Genomic DNA, 20,028 nt, shown 5'->3' on the forward strand with positions numbered 1-20,028 from the left:
TGGTGGGTTTTTTAATGCATAATTATTTTCTGGGATTAAGATCTGGAAACTTAGTTCTGCCATTGGCAGCTAATATCTCATTTTCTGAATAAGATTTGGCTTCCTTATTTGCTTGCTCAGTTACAAGTGTTTTCACACAAAATGTTCTGCGGCTTAAAGCTTTTGATTACTGCAATAAACGAGATATGAATTTATTCCTCTTAATCTGGCTTCCATCCTTCAATCAGTCTTTCCATTTCTCAAGTGAGTTCTCCAAACAGCAGGCTGTTGTTCAGGAGGCAGGAACCATCCTTCCTTTGGTGCCTATACCTCAAAGATGGTAGACAGAGTTAATGTGTAATATGTGGAGGCCTTCTAGATTTCCTGTTGGATTATTATATATTGGTATATATATCCTATGGGATATATTTACTAAGGAGATTATTTTCCTTGGTAGAAAAAAAAAAAGTAAACGGACTGTGATTTCTGTGTATTCTGTGGAAATGCAGCTGTTGAGCTAGGTACAGTGATACCCCACTTGCTGACCTTGGAGACTGCTGAAGTGACGATGTTACTCTCTTCCCAGCCATGCCCATTTCCTCCCTTTTCCTATGCTTGAAAACAACATTTTGGTGACAGCACCAATATTTGATAATTAGAATTTTATAAAATTTTATTCCAATACTGTGTCCTAAATTCTCTGGATATCTGCAGTTAGCATATTTTAAATGCAGGAGAAATTACTGAAATTATTGAGTACCTTGGTTTTTACATTATCCACCCCTGAGGCAAGCAGGTATCTTTATTACTTGATAATTATATGTTCTGGTTCAAAGTCTAACAATTCCGAGCTATCTTTTCAGAGCTCCCTGTAGAGACAGCTAAAGATCATCTCATTTCTCCATCCCTATTCAAATCACTGTCTACCCTTTGCCAAATACTTGTTAAGAGAAAAAGAGCCAACTTCATTAGCTCCCTTACTGTCTCTGCCCTTCCTCTTGGCTGGCTGGTCTAATCTTTTTGCTGTGTTGTAGAGAGTAAGCAGATTCCCTTCTCTTTTCCTTTTCATGTCTGTAGTCCCTTCCACTCCCTCAAAGGAACCAGCAGAGATCTGTGTTTACTCAGTGTTTCCTTTATCACAGAAGATGATATAATTGTCACACACCTTATTTTCCCTGATAAAGATACTCATGTAGATTTTTTGGTCATAGTGATTTAATAATGTTGATGCCATAAGCCCTGTAGGTGTACCTTTACTGTTTCTTTATTAAGAAGCCTGTTATACAAGGAACACACAACTGAAAAGAGTCTCCTGACCCTGTGAAGATCAGTTCCCTCACAAAGCTTCCAAATGTGACTAGTTTGTCTCTGCTTGAAACTGAGGTGGCACCTCCAGTTTAGTGAATGTAGTTTTCATTCCCATTAATTTTGTATTTCCGAGTCCAAATCAGAAAGTACATAATGTGTGGATTTCAAAATGTTATTTCATGTTTGTACCTCCAGTTGTTTAAGCTAGTAACTTCAAATAACTGTTGTTTGAAGCATCATACCAAAGCAAGTAATTTTAAAAATCAAGTTTCCAAACCTGAGGTCAAGAAAAGGAGGTGAATGCAGTCATTCTTTGTCTGTTTGTCTATGATTCCTATTTCATCCCAATAATTTCTAAACTGCTCTCTGATTTGAGACGAATTTCGTAGGGGTACAGATATTTGAAACATTTGTAACTTTCTGCACATATTATGAAAATGTATGTCTTTGCAAATGTTTTGGGCAATGGAAAGGTTACGGTGTTGGTTTACATGTAAATAGATACAGGAAACCAGAGAGGAAAGGCATCTCACAGATATCCCAATTCTGGGAACAGCTTTAGTTAAAGCTCACAATTAACCATGACACAAAAGCCTTGAGAGGACTAGCTTTAATTAGTTTTAGTGGTCACCAAAAAATTTAGTGTTTTCTGCAATACTCATTCCTTTCCTGGCAAGAATACTTCTCAAACTCAGACATGGACAGTGAAAGTAAATGCTGGCTAGAATTAATTTTAGTATTTAAATTTAGACAGGAATACATAGGTAAATATGAGGTTTTAAAATGCTGCTTATAAAATTATGAGGAAATCTAATTTTGTCTGGAAAATAAGTTTTTCCTTATGATCTAATTTAAGGCATTTAAATTACAGATTGTAGAAATGGTGAAATATTAGAATTAATAACAAGTTGTGAAATTTTTGTGCATGTAAATCCTTGCTTGCTACATACATTTGCTAAATTAATACAGATTATTTTACAGGCCAAAGGAATGCAGCCTTATTTATCTTTCCTCGGAGTGTTATAACAGAACGGCAAATAGCATCACATTTCTTCTTAATAAATTTTGACCTGAGTAGTTTCTTCGATTTTCTATAAAAGTTTTATTTATTCTATGGAAGTAATATACATTAGACTAATAGAAAAAACTTTCTATTGCAAGTTCTAAATGTGGCCCTGCAAAAAATCTCATTTAACTTCAGAATAACTACTTAAAGGACCAAGACTTTGAGAGTGGGGGCCTCCAACCTCAACCTTTAAAAGACATCCAAACTAGTAACTTAATTGGGGGGGTGGGGGCAGACCCCTAACTTGGAAAATTAATTTATGCAGGTGCAAATTTAGAGTAGGTGATAGCAACAAATAATGGTATAACTGAAATAATTAATAGAAACATAGAATGGTTTGGGTTGGAGGGGACCTCTATAGGTCATCTAGCTCCAACCCCCCTGCCATGGGCTGGGACGGCTCCCACCAGACCAGGTTGCTCAAAGCCCCATCCAGCCTGGCCTTGAACATGTCCATGGATGGGGGCATCCACAGCTTCTCTGGGCAGCCTGTGCCAGTGCCTCACCACCCTCACAGTGAAGAATTTCTTCCGTATGTCCAATCTAAATCTGCCTTCTTTCAGTTTAAAACCATTGTCCCTTGTCCTGTCACTACAGGCCCTGGTAAGAAGTCTCTCTCCATCTTTCTTATAAGCCCCCTTTACAAATAGAAGGGCTGCTGTAAGGTCTCCCCAGAGTCTTCTCCAGGCTGAACACCCCCAGTGCTCTCAGCCTTTCCTCACAGGAGAGCTGTTCCATCCCTCTGATCATTTTTGTGGCCCTCCTCTGAACCTGCTCCACTAGATTCATATCTGTCTGTCCTGCACTGAGGGTTCCGGAGCTGGATGCCGTACTGCAGGTGGGGTCTCAGGAGAGTGGAGCAGACGGGCAGAATCATCTCCCTTGACCTGCTTGTCTCGCTTCTTTGGATGCAGCCCTGGAGGTGGTTGGCTTTCTCATCTGTGAGCACATGTTGCCAGCTAAACATCATCCTGATGTTTAGACTTTTTTAGGTATGCTCATGTAACACAAATGCATCCAGAATGCTGTTTTCAATTTTGGATATCAAATTGTTAGAATAATGCTGATAAATTAGATGGTACTTGAGTAACAGTAATAAACACTACTGGAATTAGTGACACCTTAAATTTTTTTACTGCCAAATAAGAATAACTTGGTAGAATTGCTAGCAAAGAAAGGGTGCATCAGGTATCATTTATAAATACCTGAAGGTTACAGACAACAAGAAATAAGAACTAATATGTAATCTGAAAGTATAGGGGAACAACACAGAGAGGCAAAGAGGGGGAATTGACACATTTTCCTGTGTATGAGATGTAGTTGGTTATAGAAGAGTTTACCCAAGAAATTATTGGAAACCCCCTACCCGAAATGATGAAAACTGAATGGGAAAAATACTGGAAAAATTGTCTCCAACAGCAACGCACTGGGTAGGAAACAGGCACGTTGAAGTCCTCCAGTCTTTACTTAGTACATCTTTTTTTCACTTCAGTGGGGAGTTTTGACTTTCTACTGAGTGAAGGATGAAACGATCAGTTTCTAGGCTTCAGCAATATAAATGATCAGTATTTCTGGACTGTTGAATATTTAGTAACATTTCTGTTCAAAAGTAAACAACTTCTCTGTCAATGAATGTTAATACCTTTTTCCTGCAGCATGTCTGTTGAAACACATTAAGTAGCATAAATGGCAGCAGACGGGAAAATGTTGTTTATGCACATTCACATTTTTTGCAACAAATCCTCTTCTGAGGAATTTTATTGTTCACAAGGGGGGAAAATGCATCTACAAAGAAGCTCAGCTAGAAATAATAAGGTGATTATTACACTGTGTATTATCTGTACCTCCCACTTGATAGTTCATATATCTTAATTCTTCCTTTAAAACTGTGAAAAGGAAAATCAAAACCAATAATCTGTCATTCATGGGCTTGGTATCCTAGCATAAAACATACTTAGGCATTTGGTATCATAGCATAAAGTGCAGTGAAAATTTCACTTTTAAGTACGTGGCTGATCTCTGACTCTTGCAGTGCAAACATTGCTGCTTCAAATCTCTAGTAATGTTTTGAGGCGTGAAAAGCTCCTGATGGTCGCTGTTGACACCTGTTTCTTAGTTTAGTAAGTGAGTACTGGTTAGTATGGTGTGTATCACTGGTGGAATAGTATACAGGAACTGCATGAGTAGCTCCTGCATTGTATGAGGTTTCTGAGTCACAGACTGCTGTACATTGGTCTTATTACTACTGCAGATTGCCAACATTATTTATTATTTCATTAGCATCTGATTTCCTTCTCGGATTCAGCAGTAAGATCAACACAATAAAAGGCCTAGGCTGTCGTATTCTTTCCTTCCTTCCTTTCCTCACCCACGCACAGCGACTCATTTCTTTCATTTTTGGCACGTCATAATTTAATATTTACCAGTTGTAGCTTGGTACCAAAGGAATAATTATTTCTCAATCGCTCAGCCTTCAGGGGGTTCTCCACTTGTGTCTGGGGGAAAAGGGCAGGCTTTGGTCACCAGGGGTGAAGGCTTCTGTGTTCCCTTTGTAAGGGCAGCTCTGTTGTTAAGGCAGGGCACTGTGTGTTGAATTCTAATGCCTTGGTGCGAGGGCCAGCCTGTTCCGAAGCGGGCCAGCGCGGGAGGTGTTGGCTGCGGGTGACAGTGCCACAGCCCGGGGTCTCCCCCGGCGGGGGCAGTTCTGGATGCTGGCAGTGCACCGCTGCAGGGGAGCCCAGCAGTTCAGTGCCAGCCAGGGCAGAACACCTTATCTTCCCAGTACCTACCAGGTTGCTTTTCTTAGCAGCTGGGAAGTTCAGGTACCATTTCTTTAAATATTTATAATTTACTGCCACAAAATACTGTCCATTCAAAAGCAGGTGGTTGTTTCTGTGCAACAGAAGTACTATTGGCATTCATTTTATGTGCATTTGGTAAATTTTATAAAATTAAGGTATAAAATTGATGTGTGCATTTAATAGGTTTTATCCTGAACTGGTAAAGGGCTATGTAACAAAGGCAAGTTTAAATATAGAACATTGATTTTCAAGAAAAATTGCAGATGATGTTCAAAGGTAGCACATTATGATAGGTACACTAAAATCATAGAAACTGTACCCTTAGTTCTGGTGCTAAGGTTTTGATTTTAAATTAGCACTGGATTAGTTATCTGTCTCTGTCAAGACTATAATAAAGAGCTTTTGTTACAATCCATCATAGGGCTTTTGTGTTAGACACTGTACGTAGAAACTGTGAACAGGAAGACTAGATCAATGCTGAGAGAAAAAATGTCATCAGATAAAACATAGGTCTCAAAAAGCAATTTCAAATCACGTAGTATGTTATGCATTAATACATTTTTAGCCTTTGGGGAATGGAAGAAAACTTGTAATAAAAAATTAATCTGAGCATTCTTGGCTGTACCTAAATTAGAACCCAGGATACTTCCAAAATTGTTTTTAATCAAATGACCTGACAGGAGCTCACTAGGAGAAAACTAATGAGTACAGGGTGATCTGAATAATATTTAGTAATGATGGTTAAGAATTTTTGCAGCTCTTTTTTTCAAATCTTACATGTAATAATTTTAAAGATTTCTGTTTAGAGGTAGCCGTATGTCTGTGCATGTATGTAATACAAAGACATTATGCATCTTTCATGTTTTTTAAATGAACTTCTTCAGAAAGCTTACTAGAAGTGTAAGTTCAAGGAGTCACTATTTTTTTCTTTATTAATAGCCTAACAATAAAGTGCAATGTAGTTCCACATGATTTATATATTTCTCCATTAATATATGGACACATATGATTCATCTTCCCCCCCCCTTTTTTTTTTTAAAGTAAGGTATAATTAGAGCTTGTGCCTGTTTGGGAGCAATTATTCTCATCTTTTCTATGAATTAGTCACAAAACTTTTTTTTTTTTCAAGTTTTCACTGTAGTTTAATACTGTAGTTTCAATAGTGGAAGGAAAAAACTGGTGGTTGGTATTTGGTGCCCTTAAGATTTGTATTTGGAGTTGAAGAATGCAATTATGTTCTATTCAGTTTCTGATTGTTTACTGTTTTGTAAACTTGAAATATCACAGGTCATGAAGGGATTGGATCTTTATATATGTAACAAGTTTTAGTTTACAATTCTATTTCTCAGTATCTGTAAAGGAAAATACCAATTCTAATGCCTGGAAATCTTTAGTGGTTTTTTTGTGGGTTTCTTTTTTTTAAATATACTTAGGGATATTTTTAAATCAAATTTTATTCTTCATGTGTTCGGAGGGATGTGGTGTGGTGGTGTTGTTACATATATTTTGGAAGTAAGTTGTTATACCAAAAAAAATTCACTATCATTTAAACAGTGTCATGTCTAATTAGTTCATTGAATTTTGTGTGTGAGCCAGAAATGCAACTGGCTTAGTGCCTTATTGCCCCCAGCAGTCTGTTGTTCAGGGTGGGTAGTGTGGAACCTGATTTTTTTCAATTTTTTTTTTTGTTGCAAGAGCAATTAGATTTAAATAGGTTTTTTATTAAGACAAAGAAATGTTTTTACCATTTGTAGCAAGATGCAACAAATAACTGTAGTTATGGTGTCTGGATTTTTCTTTTGCTGTAGATTGTAAGTTGTTCATATCAACTGTAACATTTAAATGACCCCATAGCAAGGTAGAAGCTGTTCGTAGTGGGGAAGAACGAAGGAAGCAACATGGTTAAAATAATCCATACTTAACAAATTGACAAATCAGTAGGTACTTTTTATATTCTAGAAATCAAAAGTGAAAACAAATGAAAAAAGTTATTTAGCCTTATAGAGAGAAACTTTCTAAAAAAGCAGTGGTTTGTAAGCTGCCATTCTCTGAATTGTGTTTGAATTCCACTTCACTAATAGGAATTCTGCTTAACCAAAGGGATGAGGTTTGCAAATCCACACGCTGTTCATTTAACCCTATTGTATTTTGTACCTGTGTTGGGAAAATGAAACCAGTATTGAGGTGAATATTCTCTCCTAGGTTTTAAGGATGCCTTAGGTTTTTACTCTGTACACATGAGCAGAGTGAAATCTTTCATTAGGGCTTGAGGGGAGGAGAAGGCTGTGTAATGATGGTGACAGCCTCTGTCGTCTGCATTCTGGGACAAGAGGGGCCAGTGGCAGCACAAACAAAATGCAGGTGGGAGGAATTTCAGACAAGTGTCTAAGGACCCTGAGAAAGCCCAAAGCTATATAGTGGGTTGTAGCCAGAGACAAACTTAAAAACATCTTCCCCAACAGAACTGGAAGTGGTATGGAAGCTCCGAGGGCTGGACTCACTCAGTAGAAGGTGGTTGCTACCTGCTATGATGCCGTATTTTTGTTACAGGTAGCTTGTTGACTCGATGCAGATTGCAGTGTTTTACTTACGGAAAATACAGTTGCGTCCTCTAGAACTTGAGGTAGCCCATGTAGTTATGAGTTGGTATGTCAGCTTTATGCCCTAGAAATGTTGCTGCTGTTTCTATTAACGAAGTTGTACTTGCTGCATCGATAGTAGGGGGTCATATTTTGGGGTGTTATCCATACTGACAATTCTGCTGTTGCTGCCATCACCAGTCATCTCAGTGACAGTAACTACTATTTTTTTGAAAAGCTGATTTTTTTCCCAGCGTAAAAAAATTATTGCCCTTGTTTTCATTTGTTTAGCTAAATAAAGGTAAAACTTAGAAATCTTGGCAATGAAGTAGATGTAGCTGCAGTTTGTGTCTGTAATCAAAACCATGATTTCCAAAAGGTTTTTTTCCATGTACTTTGAACATGAGTGTGCCTTTGTGTGTGCTGGTGTGCATGCATGCATGGGAGAGAAATTGTAGTCCTATGATACACATCTGGGAGAAAATTGGCTGGATGGTAGTAACTGAAAAGTAATTTTTTAGTACTGTCTGTAATAATGCCTTGGAGATTGAGTAGAACTCAAGTCTTACCCATTTTTGTGAATCTGTTGTCTCTTTTCTGCTTATCTGACGTGACAGATGTACTGAGATGCTTACAGGTTGTTTTATAAGAAAACAATAATTGTCACAGGCAGCTAAACCAATACAGAAGTCAGTCAATATTAAATACAGAATAAAAATTACAAATTCCTTGTAAATACATTTTGTACTTATGAGTTAGATTTTTTTTTTACAATCTGTTCATTACTATTTTGCAAATCAAATACTTCCCTATACAGTGTTAGTGAGAGAGACTTCTGTGGCCCATTGACATATTAATCCATCCCTGCATAATGTTATCTTTAGTTCAGCAACAGAATATTTAGAGAATGAGAGACTGATATTGGTATTACTTGAGGAACAGTATTTTTTATAGTTGTGACTACAAATACAATAAATGTTTGATTAATTACTCTCTGGTTTAATAAAAAACAAATTATCAACTTATATAGCCTATATAGGCACTGCTCCTTACGTTGACCAAATGTATAAAAACTTTTTGGAACAGAAAATCTAGTATAGATCTTAAGATGTAAAGGATTGATTTTATACTCATTCTTATACAGCAGTGATGTCAACATCAATTTCTAGTAATGTATTTTGGATTTATTTCCTTTGACACTGCTTTTTAGTTACAATAAGGTCATCTTTTCCTAGTCACTTGCAGTTAGAAAATCTTTTTAGAGTTGCAGAAGACTGAGATTTGAGGGAATTGTTCCAAAAAGATCTTTCATTCTGTGACATGGTTCATAACAGAAAGGATTGCAAAACTTTAATTTTAACAGATTTCTGTTGAATTGTCAATTTAAGCTGTCAGTTGTCATCTTGTCAGTTCCAAGATGGATCCTCTAAGGGGTGTTAATTGCCTTTAGAGTTTTAAAATGGTTATGTTGACTCAGCAGTAGGTGGTAGCAGCCTACTTTCTTGAAGGACACCATACTGTTGGTGTCTTGTTTTTTCCTTGAGTTTTTACCTGGGCCTTGGATCTTGCAGTATGAGCTGGAGAGAAGCTGCATGAGGTCTTTGTACATTTGCCTTTTCATAGTAGTGTGTTACAAGATCCTCATCTTTGGATTTTCTGCAACTGGTACAAGATGATTTCTTACAGTATAATGAAAAGAAAATTTTATAAGAAGGTGAGCTTGTTTTGTTAACTGATACAATTCTGATTTTACCAGAATCATTAACATGTTTGAGGATTTTTATTAGCTGCTTTCATTCTATCCCAATGTCTCTGTAGTGTAGATGTAGTTGGTACATGATTTTGTAAGCAAATATAAAACCTATTATATATTCTATTTCTCTTTCTAAGGGTGGGTGGGGGAAGTGTTAAATTGATTGTTGTGTTTCAAACTGTAGTGTGTGCTGCCAGCAGCTAGAACATGATCAATAAATGAGGCATATGAAAGGCATTGCTGTTGCACACTGTTAAAGGAAAATTACAGGAAGTATGGTTATATTAAGGCATAAAGATATGCTATAAAAATGGCTGGAATTAAATTTAACTCTGTGAAAACAAGGGCATTTACTGTTGCATTATTGATGTATCATATAAAAATTACAGATTAATGTCTTTCATTAATGCTAAGAAAATAATGTCAAGTTTAGTAAAGGACAAAATGTAACCTAATCAGAAGTAAACATCTGCTAAAAAAGACATGTGATTGTGAAATTTCATTAGTCTTCTGAAAGTAAAACTGAAGTATAGTTTAATTACCAGTTAAACTGTTGGGCAGGTTAGTTTTCCCCACTTTAATGTTGTGCTTTCATTCCTACTTGTCTTGCTGTACGTGCTAGAAAACCCTGAATCATTATTGTGACAACTGACATTTCAAATTTTGCACAAGCTTCTAGTAAGAAATGTAGCATCTCTCCACACATCTTGCAATTCTGAATTTTTTCTGCAGGAGCGTGTTGAAGGGAAAATGATGGCTGTTTCCTATGCCAGTGCTCCCCAGGGCCTTCTCTTGGTACCAGCCGTGGGGTGAAACCGTGCTGGTGGGAGCCGTGGGAGCCACACGGTGCCTGCCAGGGCTCGGCGTGGGTGCCAGGGCTCGGGCAGCTGTCTCGGCTGCCACCAGCAGTGCGTGAGAAGTACGAGACAGAGATAGAAGAGTATGACCCATAAGGCCCCTAATAGCTGCAGAGGTGTGGCACACTAAACAACTTGCTGTTTGAGAAGTGTGGTCAAATCTCGTTAAGGCTGTTCTTCTAAAAAGGTATTAACTTTTCATTAGTGCCGTTGTTCTGTGGTTTTTTAAGTAATAGGAATTAATTGAAAAAGCAACTGGAGCAGTTTTCCTGGCTCCTAAAAAATCATTTATCGAAGCATGATAGATTAATGAAAACATTAGACAGTCATGTACACACATTCGTATTCTCTACTCATACAGCGTATGTATGGGGAATGGGGTTGTGCCAGCCATTGTGCAACTGAAGTAGCAGAGGGGTTTGTAAAGAAGATTAAAGTTGGCTTCTCAAGTGGATTCAGAGTGCTTCAAAGGATGCATAGGAACTGAGGGAAAAGAGCTTTCAACAGTGGCTCTGCGAAAGAGATCAGCATCTCTTTGTAAAAAGGAGTTTCAGTTTAAGATCAATATACAGCATTTCCAGTTAACTCGAGTGTAAACTAGTGCTGCTTCTGAAGAACTGCCACAGAGATTTGTATGGGACAGTAGGGGAGAGGAGATAGTTGTGTGTGAGGACTTCTTTCCCTTCCCTGCGTTTCGGGCTGAGGAGCAGTGGGGCTGAGGAGAGAGCGAGCTCAGACCTGTGCCGCGGGAGGAGAGCTGTAAGGCGCTGCGGAGCTGTGGTGTAACCTTTCAGCCTGGGGATCCTCTCATGCACTGACAAACTGCTTCTCTCTTCTGCCTGGTTGGGCTTATGAACAGGTTTTACTTGGAAGCAGCATGGTAACAGGATTTTATGATCTAGGAATGAATTTTTCCTTTGCTGCCCAAGTGGTTTGGGTAATGTATGATTTGGGAGCAGGGGTAGGTGTGTCTGTGTTGGGTTTTCTTGGGTGGGTTTTTTTTTTTTTTTTTGCTTTTAACCTAAAAGATATACTAGATTATAACTGCCTTTGTTTTTTTCCTCTTTCACAGCTCTAAAGCTGCATAATAAATAGTGATTTCCGAATTTTTCAGCTTTCTTGATAAGAACTGCATTAGGAAAGATCTTTTATAGGACCGAAGAAATTGTTTGTGTACAGTAAAGTTCTGTTTGCTGTTGCACACCTGTTGCTCCCCCGTGCTGGGATCGCTAAATACGATTGGGGAGGAATCATCAAGACCTTCTAGTGGTTGCAACAAACTGCAAAGAATATGTGGTCCATAGTGGACAAAATACTAGCAGGTACTTTTGTTGTGTACAGCATCCTGTGGCAGTGAGTTTCACAATTTATTAAACATTGTGTGAAATGTTTAATTTCACTTTAATTTTCCTTTGCTTTAAGCATGTTTGAGTGATATTTGCCTTCGTTGCCTCCTTCTTCTTGTTTTGGTGGGAAACGGAGAAATACACTCTGTTCAGGCTTTGCATAATTTTCAAACATGATGCATGATTTGGAGGGTGTCAGTTATATCTTCTGTTGTTTGTCTCCCAAGTTTATTCTTGTTTTAAAGCTATATCTTTTACCATACTTACTATTCCCTCTGCTACCTTTTCTTGTTATACTACATCTTTGGGTAGGGCAGCCACAACTGCATTATTCAGATACTAGAAAATGGTATTTCTGGGGTTTGGAGAGGAAAAAGATCAAAGAGTATATTTTCTTCAAATTCTGGAGAGGTCAAAGCAAGAAAATTTGCATTGTCTTAACTGGACTTTTATTCATGTTCAGAGTTGTACATTTTGAGGTCCGGGCAGTTCTGGCTTAATCTCTGCTTGCACAACATCTTTTATGCCTACTGGAGAAAATGTTTGGGCCAATACTTGTCTTTTCAGCTGTTTTGTTACTTGTTCTGTCCTAAGGACAAATTAGACTGGTAGAAGGCAGTACACACTCGAAACACTGTTACTTAAAATCTAGCAAACAGTTGGCTGGAATTACTTTTAAGAATATTTTTTTTATTGCTATTACAGTTTTCTAAAGAATCTGTCACTTAAGCATCTGAAGCTTTGTGATCTATACATGCTATAAATCGGGCAGTTCTTTTCATGAATGATAGAAAATCAAAGACAGAGAGCAATATCATTACTTACTAACATCTTGATTATTTAAGAAAACAAAAGAAGTGCACTAGCCAAAACCCACTTTCATGCATGTTATTTTTTTTACCTTTATAAGCCATATATATATTAGATAGAAATAAAGACTATATCAGTTTCTTTCATGTGTAGATGTTTACTTTTCTGTGTTGTTTCTTTACATACTTGTTTGGACTTCTTTTTAAGACTTGCCTACTGTGCTGCTTATACAGCAGTATCACTAAAGCAGTAATCAAGAAAGGGCTTAACTCTGGAGTTAATATTTAATTGCTTCAGTAGAACATTGCTCACATATCATTTGTTGAGTTTCTTTGACAGTGACAGAATGGTTACTTTATTTTCTCTTGGGGAACCGCGATAACAAACCTGTAGTTAAAGGTTTCTTCAGGGTCTTATAGCTGGGGGGAGAGAGGTTGCATGTTCCTAAGACAGCAGAAGCTCTGCTGGTGAGGCCTGTTTGATCTCTCTTGCTTCATGCTACACCTGTGTCTTATACCAGCAGGTCTAAGGTCTCACTTTAATTATAGACGCTTGTCATTGCTTCTATCTGAGACACCGTTCAGATTTGCACTTTTTATTTCATTTAGCTTGTATGTAGCAGCTAGCTCTTTAGTACTTAGGTATTTAGGGACTAGAAAGATTTGGGGTATTCCTAGAAAATAAATATAAAAATCTGTTCTTATAGTTTACCCCTATGCACACTTCTGTAATTTTTACTGTTAATATTGAGAAACTTAAGTACAAAAATTTATCAGCTGTATAGTCTTTCCCTTAAGCCAATGACTAGAAGAATTATTTCGTTGGGTTTTATTCCTCAAAAGCATAAATTATTTTTGATTTTTCTCTCAAGAAGTTAAAGGTAGTAGGCATAGTGTTAAAATGCAATGAATCACGTCTAAGCAGATCCTAGAAACCCAGAGGTGTTTCTCAGGTAAACTTAAGGATCCTGCCTGGGTCCCTCAGCTATGAACGCTGGCTTCAGTGAAAGAATATACTCCCGTGAGAAGTGGCAAGGAGAAATCTAATCAGTCTGCAAGAGGAAAATACTCCATTACAGTCGTCTTTGACTCTTTTAATTCACTATGCCGTTCTAGGTCAGCAAAATTTCAGCTCTACCACCATGGCTTTGTGTTATTCTTATCCAAAAAATCTCTGCATTTCGACCAAGTAAGGATAACAATGGCTAAATACATACTGTAGGGAAGATGCATCCTGTGGTGCAACACAAAGCCCTAGCTGTTCCTTGCGAACATTTTGTGGTAAAGTTTCTAAGCAGGGGACAGATGAATCTGTGGCAGGCGCTCTGGCTGATGGACAAGGACTGCAGGTTGTGTTGCAGAAAACTTGTCTGCCGTGCTGTCTGGAGAGAAAGTGTAATCTCTTCCACAATGGGAAGGGAGACCAAGCTGTACCAGTATCAAGTGTATCCATTCTCTGCATGTCAAACGGCAGGTTTGCATTTGTCATTCAGAGTTTTACATGACAGATGATGGAAAATTACAGGATTTTAGGGAATTTATTTTTCATGAAGAAAAGTTTTAGTAGACCAATCTTAATAAGCAGCACTAATAAGACAAGAGACATAACTTGCCCCCTGGGAAACTCCTTCCATTCAGTGCCATGAGTACAGAAAATTACAGGCCTGGGATTTACAGCCTGAGGGGATCCTTACGCTGTCTGTAGAACTAGTAAAGACTCTTGATCAATTTAACGTATGTGGATCTGGAAAGGTGTGGAGGAGTGGCATTTCTGAGTGGTGGAGGACTTTGCACTACAACTTTCCAACTACAACTTTGCGGGGACTTTTGTATTTACAAGGTGTCATCTTAGCTGAATTTGTCAGTAGCAGTGTAGATGGAAGGGAAACGTTCTTTTTTCTTACCTTGATTAGGTATGATTTAGAAGTAATGTTTAGACTAGAAGGGTGACTCCTGCTAGTAACGTGACATGAAATAATGAATGGATCATATCTACCTTTCTGCTGGAATAGGCAACTAGTTTGACTTTGACTTCACAATAAACAGAATTTGTTGTTGGACTTTGCCTGGCCTGAATGAGGAAGTAGTCCATCAAGAAGGAAGTCATTCTTTAATGATTTCAAACTGCAAAGACTTGCCTGTCTTTTTTTTTTCAGGGCCGGGAGGGGGGAAGAAAAAAGCATTAACTGTAAAAAATCACTTGTCACTTCACTGGCATCTGAGTCAGGTAAAGTTTTAAAGCGAAAGAATGAAAGTCTTTCATTGGGCAAAGAAGAAAATATTTATGTACTCAGAGCAATTAATTCCATCAGTACTTTGGAGGTATTTTTATCTTGTTAGGATTAGTCGAATTTACTTTAGACATCTGAATTTAAAATATAATTAAACTTACAACAGTATTTTGTCTCCTTTCTTCAGGTTTGCTGGTCCTCTGATACATTTCAGAATGCCACTGGTAAAAAGGAACATAGACCCCAGGCACCTGTGCCACACAGCTCTGCCGCGAGGTATCAAGAATGAATTGGAATGTGTCACCAATATCTCCTTGGCAAATATAATCAGACAACTGAGTAGCCTAAGTAAGTACATGGTCCCAGTAGCTGTATTTAGAACTAATGCATTTTACAGTCACAGTTTTTGTGGTTGAAGTAGGAACATCTTTCCAAATTCTCAGTAGAAAATCGTGGGTGAGCCTTGGATGTATTCCTTTGGTGGCTGCTGACTAGCATGGACTTCTGTGAAAGAAAGCTAGGAATATTTCCAGCAGCACATCTTAAAACTGTTCAGCCATATATTTCTGTTACCAGTGGGACATGACAGAAAAAGCTATCTGGTTAATGAAGTCAGTAATTGCTAACCTTAGAGCAGTTCTTGAGTAGGGAATATGACATAATGAGGAACATATCACTGATTGCTAAGTTCTGTTAACATAAACCCTTGGTCGTGTTGTGGTCATTCAGAAAAAAAAGTAGTTGCCTTTTCAAATAATAAACCCAGTAATGTAATTATCATGTAATATTTCAATCAGGTAAAGATTTTTCTCCCGTGTGTCAACAATTTTTCCCTTAGTGCATTTGAGAGGAGTGAATACTTCTCAAGCTCTAGAACTCTAAAGGAATTTTTCTGAAAAGGCTCATGTCTGGATTATTTTTCCTTCAAGTTACAGCAGCTTTAAAAAGTTGTCAGATGAACCAGCATGATAGCATTTTGAATTTCCCATACTACAAGTGCTTTTTAACCACTAGGACATTGGTAAGACTACCAACATACTAAAGTATGAGTGTCTATACATCTACAATGTGAAAAGCTTTTCAGTTCTGTCAGTATCTTACAGTTATAGGTGATGTAGCCTAATTCGTTGATTAGATTAATTTGATTATTGGTTTGATGGTATACTGTATGGTGACTGTTTTGGCAGCCTTTCAAAGCTGTTAGGGTGCTATTAGGTTGAAGACTCTTAATTGAGGACACTGAATAATGCAATGAAGAGGGGAATGCTTACAGCACGTAAATATGAACATTATTAGTATAGCTGCTGCAACAGCAAGGAAAATAACTTATTTAAATTCTTTTCAGTGAACCAAGAGTATATGAGATTAGGATGCAGTATAGGATCACCGTCTGTGGTCTTGCTTCATTCTAACAAAAGCCCTTCTCAGACTCGTGTACTACCCTCCTCTTCCAAGTCACTCTTATTAATACTGCATTCATTTATTTTAGTTTGCTTGTTTTAAAATTGTTTGATTATATACTCCATCTAGGGGAATTTCCTTTCGTAGGTGGCATACCAAATTTACATTTGATATTTTCATTTGGAAGTTTCATTTGACCTTAAAAGCCAAAAACCAATCACTTGGTTTTTCAATTTTAAAGAACACCAAGTTCTAACTCAGCGTGTGGTCTCAGTACTTACCTGTTGAGATTCAGCTGCCTTCACTATGTTTTCTTGATACACAGAGCTTATGCCTGACATTGTGTGTACAATTGCTCAGGAGGAGGTCAGGATGAAGCAATAGTAGAACAGAAAGAACTCAATTAAAGGAGAAAAAAGGTGTCAAAAGAATATCTATTGAATGCTGCCACATTTGTTACATGCCTTGCCATATATGTGTGGCACAGTTGCAGAGAGGTACTGTCAAAGGAATGTAACTAAATATGTAAACTGCCCTTCTGTAAAAGGAACATGGTTTTGCATGAAGCTTGCATGCATGGAGATGAGCCCTAAATTAGCTGTTTTCACTTGAGAGGAGTTCTGTCATGAACTTGTGACTCACAAGTCAGTGGTCAAAAAGGTATGCAATGTTGGAAATTACAAGGAAGGTAAAAAAGGACAGAAAATGCACTAGTCTGCTCTGCAACAGCAAGCCCAGAATAGGTCATTCAGAATTTTTCTAGAAGTTAAACACTGATGAGCAGGACCTGTTATTTCAGTCATTTGTTCCTTCCCTCCAAATAGCATCATGGTGTTGGTAGGTTTTCTACAGGCAATGCTTATACCAACTGAAGTAAGGTTTTGTTTTATACTGCGTGTTTTTTACAAAAGAACATTTTTACCTACAATTAAATAGAACGTTTTACAAAATAGTCCTTATTTCTCAGCAAGGTTAAGGATTGCTCTATAAAAATGAAGATCGTGTTACAAAGGTATGAGTACCTGTGCAAGTATTTTGTTCCAGAATCCTTCCAGCTTTTCTGCCTGTTTATGCTAGCAGCAGTACAAATTCAAAAAGTTTTGGGAGTCCTAGCATGGGAATTTTGTCTCTCATGTGCTTAAACCCAAATAACCAGTCTTCACTTCGTGTGTCACTGTTAATGGTGTACAGCAGGGCCCGCTGACATGCAGATAAATTTTAGTAGTTGCCTGTGAGTCACAGCCAGCAGGCATGGTTTCGCAACAGTCCCCTGGCAACCAGCTTCTCTGCAGTCCTTCCCTTTTTGTTTTCTGTGGAAAATGTGTACATTTGAGAATCAGCCTTTAAGTTGTAGACAAAACAAGGCTTCACTCTGAAAGTGGAAAGTGAGTGTTCTGGTAGGGTTTAATTTCCTTTAAACTAGAGCTGCTTTTGCTTTCGATGGTAAAGTTATGCAAACTTATATGAATGGTCTTTGACCTGATTAGCACTTTGTCATTTCTGCCTCTCAGATTTTTCAATTGCCAGCCCTCAAAGAGAGGATTACTCTCCTGCCATTATGACTCTCAAGACCAATATAATTCTTAATCTTTCTTCTGATATATGGACAAAGAGTGCTGTGATTGAATTTGAAGCCTCCAGTACTTTAAACGATACCAAAAAACCCCATTATTTAGAAGAGCTAAGTGTAGAGTTTTGTCATTAGATCTCCATACTCAGAGATATTAATAATTCAGCTGGATTAGTCAAGCAGCTGGATCTAATGGGGTCTGCTTTGAGCAGGGTGTTGGACTAGATAACTTCTGGAGGTCTTTTCAATCTGAATAGGACTGTGTTTCTATGATCTTGTATGCTATGTGTAAGTAGGACATGCATGCAGAAACAATACCTATTAAATGACAGGAATTCTATTTTCCTGTGTTTTAATATGAAATGAAAAGAGCTTTACATCAGTATGTCAGCAATAGCTGCTATGTGTCTCCATCTAAATTCTCAATCCTTTCATAGTTTACTTGATGTGTTGCTTTTAATTGTTCAGTTTGAGAATTTTTTTGACCTTTAAAAGTAGAGATGAAAGGAGATTTATTTCTGCTTTGAGTGATAGTTCTTGCCTTTCTCCCTGGAGCATGAAAACACATCAGTCTGTCTTGATAAAACATACAAAATTGCCAGCAAGTAATTTCCCGCCCCCCCCCCCCCCTATTCCCAGTCTTCTCTAACTTCATAAAAGGATCTGTCTTCTGACAGCTTTTCTTAGCACTGTGGCAACAGAAACTCCGGACAGCAGCAACAGCTGGTTTAGTTTCCTAGCCGTTCTTCCCTGTATTTCTTGCTTTCTGACCGTACCTGCTCTGAAGAAGTGCTTACCTTTCTATTTCAGCAATATTGCAGATACATTACTAATCCAGTACTGCCTGAATTTGTATATGTTGGTGTATGTCGGGTTATAGCATTCCAGCATATGTGAAACACAACTGAGAGCACTGTGCAGCTGTGCCATTGTTAGAAGATGGATAAATAGTTCTCTTGTGTGCATATAACTTCCCCATTTTTTTCACAGCTATTGACCAATATTGTTTTTCCTTTTATTCAGCTGTTCCCTGTACACAGAATCTCAGTACCACATAAGAAACCCAACTGATGGGTTTTGTTCTTGGCCCTGGTCTCTGACACCACCATCTGAAGAGGAGAACATTTCTCCTTTTGAGTACGTTTCTTTAATGAATATTTATATTGTAGGCATTCAGACCAGAACTTTTATTCAGTCATAGCAGGATGTCATTTCCCTTTTTTTCTTCTACCTCTGTATAAAGAAAGAATGCTGCATAACTGTGTTTGGTGAGCTAGAGTACCCTTTATGTTAAGTGACAACAATTTTCAGTTAAAGTTGAACGTTCAGTAGCTTTTCCCCTCTTTCTGTCTTTCTTCGTACTGTTTCCTATGTTTATCATGTTCTAGTTATTTCTTTTCCCCACCCCTTACTTTGTTTCATTTTCAGGAGTGAAACCCTGACTTTCGAGTGTATTATTTCTACACACACACCCCTTTTCTCCCCCTCTGAGACACTTTTAACTTTTCTTCCTTATTTTTTGCTTACTATGCCATCCTCTAGAGGTTTTTAAACACTGCTCATCTTGTGAGAGACGTTTTCTCACCTCAGGAAAACCTTCAGATTGCCACGGCTTAAGGTGTTAACATTCAATAAGCGGGAAATGTTTCTCCAGGAATACTTATCAGCAAGGTGTCTGGAGGCTGCAATTAATGTTTAGAACCAGGCCTTTTCAGTTCAAAGACCAGCATCTCTCTCTTCATCCTGTTGGGACAACATCTTCAACATGTGGTGAGGCCCCTGCTCATTATTTACTTTATTGCAGGTAGGTCTTTGCCGATCTGCAGCTGCAGCTTCAGTCACTGTTCCAGAACCAGCAGAATCCCAGCAGGTCCTGCCCTGGGAATCCTCCTTCTCACTGTGCTTACAAGCATATTCAGTATTCTCTCTGAATTTTCTTCATTAGTTATCCCTCTTTCTTCGTTATTACCATGGTTGCCAGGGAACACTTTCTCTAGTGTTCTTACGCACATGGGGTGAGGGAACTGATGGACTTGAAAACTAAAAGCTTACTCAGCTTTTCAGAGACCCCCATTCTCTCAAAGGCTTCTCATTTCTTGATGTTGTCTCCCCAGCAGTGTCAGTACTGGCAATGCTGTTTTGTGTCCACCTCAAATGCTAATGAGGGGATGAACAAACGGACAGTAATTCCTCATTGAAAACCACTATGTGTTAGCAGAGAAAAGTTCTACCTGTCCTTAATTTCTTGCCTACACAGAGCAGTGAATTCAAATGATATTAAAAAAGGAAAGGAAAAACAAGACTTCCCTGTGAAATGAACTCTAGGAC

The 20,028-nt window shown here is 38.1% G+C and overlaps 1 protein-coding gene across 8 annotated transcripts in view; it reads left to right on the forward strand.

Moving 5' to 3' along the window:
- Positions 1-20,028, forward strand: part of WASF1 (WASP family member 1) — a 101,761-nt gene that overhangs the window by 55,694 nt on the left and 26,039 nt on the right. For 2 of the 8 annotated variants that reach the window (XM_080388183.1, XM_080388188.1), the window contains exon 2: positions 14,917-15,077. In XM_080388183.1, the coding sequence (XP_080244309.1) occupies positions 14,945-15,077 (133 nt within the window). In that variant the 5' untranslated portion in view covers positions 14,917-14,944. Of the gene's footprint in view, positions 1-6,706; positions 18,838-20,028 lie in introns of those variants that run through there. The other 6 variants (XM_080388184.1, XM_080388185.1, XM_080388186.1 and 3 more) reach the window with 6 other exon arrangements.

The sequence above is a fragment of the Falco punctatus genome (genome assembly GCF_963210335.1).
Source record: "Falco punctatus genome assembly, chromosome: 5".
Taxonomy (NCBI): Eukaryota; Metazoa; Chordata; class Aves; order Falconiformes; family Falconidae; genus Falco; species Falco punctatus.